The sequence below is a fragment of the Pisolithus orientalis genome (assembly GCF_024613125.1).
Source record: "Pisolithus orientalis strain OTSU chromosome Unknown F5J12scaffold_59, whole genome shotgun sequence".
Taxonomy (NCBI): Eukaryota; Fungi; Basidiomycota; class Agaricomycetes; order Boletales; family Pisolithaceae; genus Pisolithus; species Pisolithus orientalis.
The window spans coordinates 115,856-125,998 of record NW_026260840.1 but is presented as its reverse complement, the minus strand read 5'-3'; the positions used below and the strand labels follow the sequence as shown (position 1 = coordinate 125,998).

Here is a 10,143-nt window from a genome sequence, read left to right as displayed (position 1 = left end):
AGTGGTCCTGAGTGAGGACGCAACTTGCGATCCAACGGTGCTCGCGTTGTCCAGTGGGTGGGAACTATGTGGGTAACTAAAGGGGGGAGACCGTCCACAGAGGTTGAAATTCAGAGAAATTGCAGATCCCAAGAAAGTTGACATTCCAAGCCAACCAAGAGCTCTTCAGTCTAGCCTTGGCCAGCATCGGCGTCTGTTGCATCCTATATAGCAGCCCAATGGGGTCGGGAATGCCTGGATTAGAGCCACTTATCGTCGCGATAAAGGCAGCTTTGCAAGTGGCGATGTCAATAATGTCGACAGCATCATCGTCATCTACTCCCCGCAAGAAAACCGATCCCACAACTATCCAGAGCGCCAGGTCCTCAACTTCTCACCACGGCAGTACTAGCAGTGCAAACCCGCCGACTGTTGAGGACGAAGTCTCAGTACCACAAGCGAAGATTCAAGTAATCTCCTTCCCCGGAACCAGTCAGTTTAGGGTACATGGCGTTTCTGCGTGCGGTCTGGCAGCGTTGAACTTTGCAAGAATCGCTTTTCGGGTCATCAAATCCTCCAGAACCTTCTTGGATGCCTTGAATACTATCGCATCGCGGGAGACGGTTGAGGTGAGCAATAGATCAGATGTCAAGTCTCGGTAAAGTACCCTCTCTTAATCTCTTCACTCGGGCTCCCACGACAGGAAGTCATATCGATATGCGGAGGGTGGTCGAGCGACCTCCACCTAGAAGTCGAAGAGATCTGTAAAGTACCTCTCTTCGAGCAGAGCCTGAAACGCAAATCTACTTTCTACGGCCCACCAACCTCTGACCACTTCCGGCGGATCCTACGGTATGCCTCTCCTTATCACTGATAGTACCCGTTGTACAATCATGCATGCCGTTTGTCTCAGCGAATTGCAAGCATTACGGGATTCCGCTGCAGTGATCATTACCCGCCCACCAGAAATTATTGCCTGTCTGAAAGTTGCAAACCATCCTTCCGGAAAGGACGCATTTATCGTCTTCGATTCCCATCCACGTCCGTCGCATCCTGATGGCACAGGTCTTGTCCTCGCTTCGACTGTAGACGGCGCAGTTAGGGTACTGAGAGACATCCTACACATCGATGAAGATTTGTTATCATCACCAGATCTACAGTGGCAGGCACAGCTTCTCACAAACTGTTCTGGACACGTTATACTAGCAAAAAGTGGAACCCTCACTGCAGAGCAGTCAGCGGTTGAATCTAGCCTGGCAGTCTTAGTCCTTCGCTCAGAAATAAAGGAACTGGAGAGGCAGAACAAAGCCCTGGCCTCCCAAAACAAACACCTCGATGACGAAGTCGACGAGTTAGAGAGGATTATTCAACAAGAAAGACGCAAGGTCGCAGGCAGGGTTAGCTATGCTGCAGCAGCGTCACAAGGTCAGCAAAATTGGAGAAGTTTTTCCCAGACGAATGCTGCGGCAGGGTCGTCACGACTTTCGTCCTCTGACAGCCGCCGGGCGTACAATGGTGCCCGTAGTATCTTTGCCGACAACCCTCCTCCCGCTCCCGCAACTAGGCCAATGACCTATGAGGCCGAAGAAAATGATTTGGAGAAAATGCAGCTCAGCTTCTTCGAAGAAGACGCCCGAGAGGCAGCCCGGGATCGAAACATGGCATTCCAGCTGCAGCGTAATTTTGACGCGGAAGATACGGTACTCCGTCAACAGCATGCAGATCTCAGTTGCAACGTACAGGCAAGCTTCAAATGCGGTATTTGCCTTCGACGAGCATCCCGAAGACGACGCTGCAACAGTGGAAGACTGCGGCCACATGGTATGCAGAAGTTGCTTGAAGGATTACGTTGGCGGAAAGATTGCGGACCATCGATTCCCCATTTTGTGTCCTATTTGTACTGCCGAGAACCGACAAGCAGGTACGTTCACTCCGATCGTTGACATTGACTAGACCAACATGCAAACATTTCAGGACAAATATCCGGTTTCCTGGTCGAACAGCTTGGGATTTCCGAAGAAGAGTATGCAGTTTGGATAGAGATGGAACTTTCGCAGTTCTCAATCTTGCTCCACTGTCGAAAGTACGCAGATTCAGCACAATGACACCAGGGGAGAAAAGCGCTGACTACTGAACAGGTGCAATCGTGCGGCCTTCGTAGACCGCACTGACTACAACGACATGCCTAACATCGTTTGTCCCATGGGCGATTGTAGCCACATATGGTGCAAGTTATGTCTCCGAACTATCCTTATTGGCGGGCCTAAGCATTCTTGTGACGGATCTTCTGAGCTTGATCACCTAATGAAGGAAAAAGGGTGGCATTACTGTCCCAGTATGTCCCTCTACATTATGGACGACCTTGAGCTGTACTGATGATCCGCAAGGTTGCAAAACACCCTTCCAAAAAGATTACGGATGCAACCATATGACGGTACAGTTTATGACCCCGCATCAGCGCTGTTACTAAATCAAATTGATAGTGCATCGCGCCGGGCTGCAACACTCACTTTTGCTATCGCTGCGGAGAGCTCATCGTCCGTTCAGCTCTGAGGGATGAAGTCGGCAAGGCAGTCACTGCACATTACAGAAAATGCCTATTGTTTGAGGTGCCTGAATAGCGACGTCGACAATTGTGATATACTTCGCGAAACTGGTTAGTAGTACTGATGGACAAAATCCACACGATGTCTCCGCAGTTGCTAGTGTATGATAGAAGCTAGTTAGGAGTTTGTTACAGTACTTGTGGAGTTGCAAAGATGCACGATGATCGGTACACGCGTCAGTGGGGACCAAGACCGGCTACTATGCATTATTACAATCGCCCGCCAATGTCAGGGTCCAGGTTCTCAATCCCTGTCGGGGTTCTGTTTTCCCCAAGTAGGGAAGTTGCCAAAGCCATATCGCGTTGGAAGGCAAACGTCTTATTAGAATAACAGCACATCAAGTAGTCTCCTTAACTTCCTGTTCTCTAAACTGCTTCGCCCACTATACACTAAGTCAGCAGGTAAGCAGAAACTAGTCAAAAACATTACACACCATCATAGAGGGTATTGGTCGATCTGGTTTGATTTGCCGCACCTGAAACAAAAGGACCCTCGCATCAACAACCCAACGAACCTAGAGAGCCATAGACGACGACTCACCTCCCGCTCCGCGCTCACGGTCCAAACGCCATATGCAACAGCGAGTATACCCGCAAACGTGATAGCAGTGTTAGTCTTCCAGCTGGCGGGTCGCGACCACCAGCCACCTGCCGCGGCGATGGGTTTAACGCGGTTGGCTTTAAGCTGCGGGAGAAATCGGTGGAGACAAACCTGCTGGTGACCATACTTGCTTTGGATACGGGTAACGCGCTCCACCACCCTGTCGAGTATATAAGTCACCTTTCACCGTTGACCTTTTTTCCTGGCTGGGTCCATACCATTATGTGGATTTGAGATTATTATCAACGGTTGGAAGGCAGCCGGGACCCACGAAGGCAAAACCTTGGTGCGTGGGAGAATGGCACCGCCACCTCAATGTCGAATTTGGCTCGCTCGTCTCGAAGACAATGTTCTGGGATCAATCGATCATCGATCCTCATGCATCCGTGCCTCTGCGTGTACGAGATTCTGCGACTCATGTTTCGATGCGTTGAAGATAACTCTACGTTGTGTGCGTTGGCCAGGACGTGCCGCACTTTCAATGAACCAGCTACCGGTTTGATCTGGGAGACTCTGACTGCCATGGAATGCATCTTGGCCCAGCTCTCTTCTGCAAGGATTGTGAGCACCAAAAAGTACATTGTAAGGGTCTACTATTTTTCCATCGTTTGGATCGGCAGAGTGACACCACCAACAGGACCCAGGATGCGTGCAGTACATGGGCGATCGGTACCTCGGGCTATCAGGTCCACTCACTGATAACGACTGGAATATCATTCGGTGACTCTCAAGCCGTGTTCGCCGATTTCATTTGTCCTGCATCCCCATACCCCGTGACGACTATGCGGACGACAACATTAGCCAGCGGTTTCACTTGCTCGCCTCCCCGCCGGACCCGAGCTTTCTTTTCCCAAACCTTCGCACCTTATCATATAATGTGCGTGATGACAATATCAGGAGTGATCACAAACATGCCATCATTCGGTTCTTCCACCTTCTCCTGAAGCCACATCCATCTGCCCTTCGATTTGAACTTCCTGACTCACTCTATTCCCATCTCGACATCTCTTCCATACCGGTGCCTTGCCCAAACATCCGCATTTTAAACATAGGATGTACAGGATTCCTTATTGATAGAGTCTCGACCCGAGGTTTGGATCAGTTAACCAGGGTAGTCTCCAATCTTCGTCATCTGGAGGTCGTCAGGTCCAACGTGACCCCCTGGGAAATGCTGAGCGGTCTCGCTGAGATGAAGGGACTGCGACGGTTGTCGGTGTCTCTTCCTCGTATCATTGGCCCTGGACCTGAATGCCTCAGTGGCGAAATTTTCCCGCAACTTCGCACTCTGAATGTTTTCGCCCGCTCCGTCGCGTCATGCACTGACCTCTTCCGCTGGACTTCTCTTGATAAAGTCACTGAGATATATATCGACTGCTCACTCCGTGACAGAGATCCTGTGCAAACACTAGTCGAGATGTCATCTCTGATTTTGTCGCAGTGCAAGCGCCTAGAATTCCTTTGGGTACTCTCCGACCATTCCGATAACGGAGAAACTCCCACCGCTTGGCCACGACCTATGTTGGAAGTCTACCAAGCTTTCCGTCAACTCAGGGTCATCGCATTGCAGACATGTGTTAGCCCGACGCTCGCAGACAACGACTTGGAAGATATGGTAAAGGCTTGGCCACACTTGGAGGTATTCCACCTATTCTACGAAGAAATTCTGTGCCCTGCAGTCCGCCTCACGTTACGAGGAGTCACTGCCCTTCTATATCATTGCCCAAAACTCAAGCACTTTACCTTGACTTTCGATGCAACCCATGTCCCCGCTCCACTCAGCTACAACACTCTCGTGCGGAACACCGCAGTGAGGTATATGGGAGTCTGCGCATCCCCCGTTTCGGAAAGTCGCAATGTTGTTGCATATCTCTCCACCATCAGGCCATACTCGAGGGTCATCGGTGTTGAAGTGGGGGCTACTTATGGGTCTGCGTGGCTTTGGATATGTACCCAGCATCAACATAAGCCTGCGATAAGGGTGGATATGTCGCCGGCCAAATTATATCATCTACTAACTGCTGGTACTGAAGGTGGTGGCGATCCGGTGGAGGGTTGCAGCGGAGAGTGGTGCTGGAGATCTCCTCGAGATTGGTATGAAGTTAGAAAAGTGATGTAGGGTCGTTTATTAGGGAACTAATGTGACAGTGGATTCTGATACTAGACAGCTTCCAGACCTCAGTCTTTCCGATGAAGTAAATACTCCTGGTTTTCCTTTAAGTTTCTTGCGTCAGGCAAGGCGGACCAGATGACTACTGGTTGTGCACGTCGTATCGATGACAAAGAACATCGGACATTGCTATCTCATCGCACTCTGGCTTTCAGACAACGAATAGCCAGTTCAAGTGGGAATCGCATGGGCCGGTAGAAAATGATTGAACCATTCAACTCGAACTGTGGCCTACAGCAGGGAGCTGCCCAAGGCAGATAGGAAGTAGTACTTACATCCGACCCATTACACATCCAGTAGCGCAAGCAAGCGTCGGTCTCCAACTCCCTCTAAAAATCAAAGCGGCGTAGAATATGATCACATAAAACCAATTGTAGAGAGGGGATGCAGTGTTGAAGCACGAGACATGATACTGCGGATAATAAAGATGGTCATAGTGGATGGAGATAATCGCTCACCATCAGGAATATCATCAAGCACTTATAGTGGTCCCGACCTGACAAAACTTCTGCAAATAGACTTTTGCACTATCCGTTATGAAAACTCAGGGGCTCAAGAGAAGTTCGTCAAGTGAGGTATTTGTAGGTAAGGGCTGTGTAGTGACAGGAAGTACATGACACCAGTGAGAATGAGGTGGGGGGGGAGGGCCGCTGACCCGGAACGATGTTGTGATCCTGGGTGGCGAAACGAGTTCTTAGTTGGCAGGGTATCAGTCAGGGCGACTCGCGGTGTGTGGGGAGTCACGGGTATGCATGCCGGACGGGATGGGGGGAAACCGGAGTGGTTCCCTGACCTGAGAGAGGGGGGAGGGCAAAAAAGGACCAGCCGCAGATCTCTGGCTGGTGCGAGTGCGAGCCCCCAGACCCGCCAAGACTCTGTCGAGAGATGTCGCGGACGCACTGCCCAGCCAAGCCCTCCCTGAAGGGAATGGGCCACAGTGACAACTGCCAAAAAAGCCATAAAACGGCCTCCCGGGGAAGTCTCGAGCAATGGCATTAATCCCTCGTATGTCGGAATTTCTCGAATTAAGTACTCTTGTGCTTAGTACTTTGATGACCGCCTGAGTCATTACGCCTCCCGACCTTCGGGGGCGAGATGTCTTATTTTTGTCCAGTCCGGCCCCTCATGCATGGATTCCTACAAGGACCCTGAAAAATTATAATCAAAACAACGCACGACCGTACTTCCAAACCATGCAAAATACCGAGTATTGACGGAAGGACGGATACGTCCAATGGTAATAGGAGATTTATCACATGACGGGCATTCTAAGCTACCTAAGAAATTCAATCACATGGCATCGTGGGAATGTGCCTGTAAACTGCCCGGGTGCATTACCGTCATGATGTAACAGCACTAATAGACGTTTGTTGCAGGCTGGAAAACACGACAATGATTCGAGCAGGCCCATGGGCATGGGCATGGGCATGATGACACTTGGCTGCAGGCTTATCTCCTCTCCTCTTCGTGGGAGTCGGGAATATATGCCGCGGCGTGTCGGACTTATCTGGTCTGTACGTGTTACGATATCAACTTACTGTTGGTCACTATATTCACTTCCAAGAAGTTGTCTGTTTTTTTTTGTCGAGACGCCTGCTGAACCGTCAAGTCGCAGTGTCGGGAGTTGGAGCGTGCGTGTAGCTACGAATAGGTTAGCCCAACCTGCCGCATCTTTACTGCGCACAACAATTCTATCATTCAATCGCATTGTGCTGTGCGGCTAAACTACACAGGAGCATCCCCAGATGCATAGCCTGGAAGGCACGCACACCTCTTAAAGGTTTATCCGCTGAACCCGCGCGCGGGCGAAACATATGGTTTTGGCAGATTATCGCCCGTAGAACCACTGTTCTCTAGCAACGTGTTGCGCCCAGGTCAATCTAAAGTCGATTTGGCCCGACAGAAGGACCCTTCGAAAAGTTTCCTGAACAGATTTTAAGGAACCCCTGCTGGTGTAAATAAGCACCATTCCCTTGCCCGTACTGTTCCAAACATCCCTGTTCATGAAGCAGTCGATCACTTTCGATGTTGACGACGTCAAGCAAGATGTTGCTGGCGAGAAGTTTGAGGCCGGTTTATCGTCCTCTCGTGCCCGCGTTCTCCTTACTCCCAAAGAGGAGTCTAAACTATGGCGCAAAGTCGACCTTAAGCTCATGCCTATGATTTCTCTGATGTACCTACTCTGTTTCATGGACCGCGGTACGTTCTTTACTTAAGCGGATATGGTGGTGATGTTGAATGGTATATTCAGGAAATATTGGTGAGAACGACTTGCCTACACCGCTAACAAGCAATCCACTCATATTCCTTCCAGGTAACGCCAAGCTGGACGGATTAATCACGCAACTCAAGCTTGATGGGAATCAATACAATGTTGCCCTAGTAAGTCTACGTACCTCTCACGAAAATCACTTGGTTTTGACGGGGGTGTCTTCACAGACGTTATTCTTCATAGTACGTTATTTCATTTATCATTCGAATTGTGAGACCATAAGCAACTCGGCTGTTGTCTAGTCCTACAGCATTCTCGATTGCCCCGCCAAGTGTGTTTCCATATTGGCGTAGTTCGATGTCCCTGATTTACTTCCTCACAAGCTATATCATTCAATTTGTCCGGCCTTCTAAGTGAGTATGCATGTTTGCACTGCGGGATCATATCTGATGGCTTCAAAGATGGCTTGCGGGCACGATGGTGAGTAACTACCCCCAATTTCTTTCTGCTGCTCTTGAAATTCTTGAACAGATCCTCTGGGGGCTGGTTATGTAAGAGTACGAACTCGTATTCGATACCTTTGGCTCATCAGTGCCGCTCCTCAGGGTAACCATGGGCTTCGTAAAAACGTGAGTAGAGCTATTCTGCGTTGCTCAGTGCACTAACAACATCACAGCTACGCTCAGCTGGTTGGAGTACGTTTCTGCTTGGGAATCGCAGAAAGCGGCTTTTACCCTGGTGTTGCATACTAGTAACTTTTTACTACAATCTCCCTCTCACCCTGCCATTCTAATGTCCGTCCTCGAGCCTCACAATGTGGTATCCAAAGTATATGCTTCAACGCCGATTCGCCCTCTTCCTTGGAGCGGCGACCTCAGCTGGTATACGTTGTACAGACCTTAATTCAAGCTTTGTAGCTGACCGTTTTCGCAAGGCGCCTTCTCGGGTATACTCGCATATGGCATCAATTTTATGAATGGCGACGGAGGCTACCAGGGCTGGTCATGGATCTTTGTGCGTCTCCCATACAGTGATGGGGCCACTCCCTGACACCCCCAACAACACCTGCTTTAGATCCTTGAAGGTGCAGCTACTTTCGTAGTAGGCTTTGTTGCCCTGTTTGGTGCGTTCATGACTTGTCTTGGGTAAAACGGTGGTCATAGACTAGCAACGTAGTAATGGTGGATTATCCATCGACGGCCAAATTCCTGACACCGGCAGAGCAACAATATATCATTCAACAACGGGGTGAGTGCCTTTTACTCTTCCGGTGTATTTCAGACCTGTAATGAGGCTGCAGAGTTTTCCGAAATGGATGAGAAGGGTGATGTGACTACCCAAGTACGAGCAGCCTTTACAGATTGGCAGGTACGTAGTAAGATATCACCTGTCAGGCCCCCAGAGGTTAACTCACGCCGTGATAAAGGTATGGGCGATGTGTATTGTGCAAATTTCAATTACGGTGCCTCGTAAGCAATTCCAGGCTATTTGTGCCCGAGTACTGACAGGAACCCAGTTTACGGCATCACATATTTCCTCCCGTGAGTCTTCTCTAGTAATGACGGCCGATGAATTGACGAGAGCAAAAGAACGATTATCAACAAGTATGCCTGGCTCTCCTCCGGAAGCAGGCATCTGCTGACTGTTGGAAGTTTTGGATACAGCACATCAACGAGTCAATTGCTTTCCGCTCCACCATACATCTTGGGCGGTGAGAGGTGTTATAAGATAGCTCTAAGAGCGGACTCACATACTGACTTGCAACTCAGTCATCGTTCTCCTTGTCGTTGCATACTTTTCCGATAAGACACAACGACGCTCGCCCTTCATATTCGCTTCGCAAGTGATAGCCATCGTGGGCTTTATCATCAACATCACTAATGTGCCAAATGGCGTGAAGTACTTTGGGACCTACCTCTGCGTGGCTGGACCATATACTGGAGGGGTAGGCTCCATAATATGGTAAGGTCTAACCCAACACAACTTACCGTGAATTACTGTGTAACCATGCTTGTATCAAAGGCTGGCAAACAACTTAGAGGGGAAATGTAAACGAGCGGTTGGGATGGCACTAATGATCTGCATCGGCAACTTGGGGGGAGCGATCGCGTCAAATATCTTTCGGAGTCAAGACGCACCGAGATATCTCTTGGGACGTGCGTGTCACTTACTCTGTTAGTCGATCTTGATAACACTGAAGTTATAACATACTAGTCGGCGTCGAAATCATGCTTTTGGCAATGGGTATGATTGCTGTGCCTATCATAGCACTGACGTACCGACGCATGAATGCTCGTAAGGACGCTCTCCGGCAACAGGCGGAGGTGGAGGGAAGTGAAATTCTAGACAAAGAAGAAAGTTTTAGGTACACGCTTTGATGACTTGTAATTACTAGGCCTCTAGGTTGCGTGGTGTATGAAGGGTCCTTTATTCATTCTTGGGGTACCTTAGGTGCTTGAGATGCCAATGTTGTTAACTTCGAGCCTTTGCAAGATGGGTACAACCTATGATTGGTATAAAATATATTCAAGTCCATGACATTTTCGCCTCGACGACCGATAGTTACAATACCGCAACCA

General features: G+C 49.5%; 5 protein-coding genes across 5 annotated transcripts; 3 read left to right on the top strand and 2 right to left on the bottom strand.

Annotated features, from left to right (window-relative positions):
• Positions 1-293: 293 nt before the first annotated feature.
• F5J12DRAFT_897753 (uncharacterized protein) lies at positions 294-2,355 on the top strand (the record flags this gene model as incomplete). The annotated part of the gene is made up of 6 exons (XM_051748054.1): positions 294-608; positions 683-831; positions 893-1,656; positions 1,709-1,900; positions 1,933-2,062; positions 2,118-2,355. The coding sequence occupies 6 exons, from the start codon at positions 294-296 to the stop codon at positions 2,353-2,355; spliced, it is 1,788 nt and encodes a 595-aa protein (XP_051595212.1).
• Positions 2,356-2,694: 339 nt separating this feature from the next.
• On the bottom strand, positions 2,695-3,472 carry F5J12DRAFT_477731 (uncharacterized protein). Its single transcript, XM_051739620.1, has 5 exons — positions 3,404-3,472; positions 3,297-3,345; positions 3,126-3,232; positions 3,019-3,060; positions 2,695-2,967 (listed from the first exon to the last, which is right to left on the bottom strand). Exons 1-5 carry the CDS (start codon positions 3,404-3,406, stop codon positions 2,923-2,925), a joined length of 246 nt encoding a protein of 81 aa, XP_051595211.1. The 5' UTR covers positions 3,407-3,472; the 3' UTR covers positions 2,695-2,922.
• Positions 3,473-4,128: 656 nt separating this feature from the next.
• Positions 4,129-5,534, top strand: F5J12DRAFT_477729 (uncharacterized protein). The gene has a single exon (XM_051739619.1). It carries the CDS (start codon positions 4,354-4,356, stop codon positions 5,299-5,301), a length of 948 nt encoding a protein of 315 aa, XP_051595210.1. The 5' UTR covers positions 4,129-4,353; the 3' UTR covers positions 5,302-5,534.
• A 7-nt stretch (positions 5,535-5,541) lies between these two features.
• On the bottom strand, positions 5,542-6,594 carry F5J12DRAFT_863225 (uncharacterized protein). Its single transcript, XM_051746956.1, has 3 exons — positions 6,557-6,594; positions 6,386-6,500; positions 5,542-6,333 (listed from the first exon to the last, which is right to left on the bottom strand). The coding sequence occupies exons 2-3, from the start codon at positions 6,419-6,421 to the stop codon at positions 5,905-5,907; spliced, it is 465 nt and encodes a 154-aa protein (XP_051595209.1). The 5' UTR covers positions 6,422-6,500; positions 6,557-6,594; the 3' UTR covers positions 5,542-5,904.
• A 523-nt stretch (positions 6,595-7,117) lies between these two features.
• Positions 7,118-10,024, top strand: F5J12DRAFT_477696 (MFS general substrate transporter). The gene is made up of 22 exons (XM_051739618.1): positions 7,118-7,551; positions 7,604-7,612; positions 7,667-7,734; positions 7,792-7,806; positions 7,867-7,895; positions 7,948-7,977; positions 8,026-8,044; positions 8,096-8,115; positions 8,170-8,193; positions 8,241-8,315; positions 8,372-8,445; positions 8,499-8,578; positions 8,639-8,687; positions 8,741-8,812; positions 8,865-8,932; positions 8,991-9,033; positions 9,081-9,105; positions 9,154-9,168; positions 9,217-9,275; positions 9,334-9,526; positions 9,587-9,720; positions 9,779-10,024. Exons 1-22 carry the CDS (start codon positions 7,356-7,358, stop codon positions 9,940-9,942), a joined length of 1,461 nt encoding a protein of 486 aa, XP_051595208.1. The 5' UTR covers positions 7,118-7,355; the 3' UTR covers positions 9,943-10,024.
• Positions 10,025-10,143: the final 119 nt, after the last annotated feature.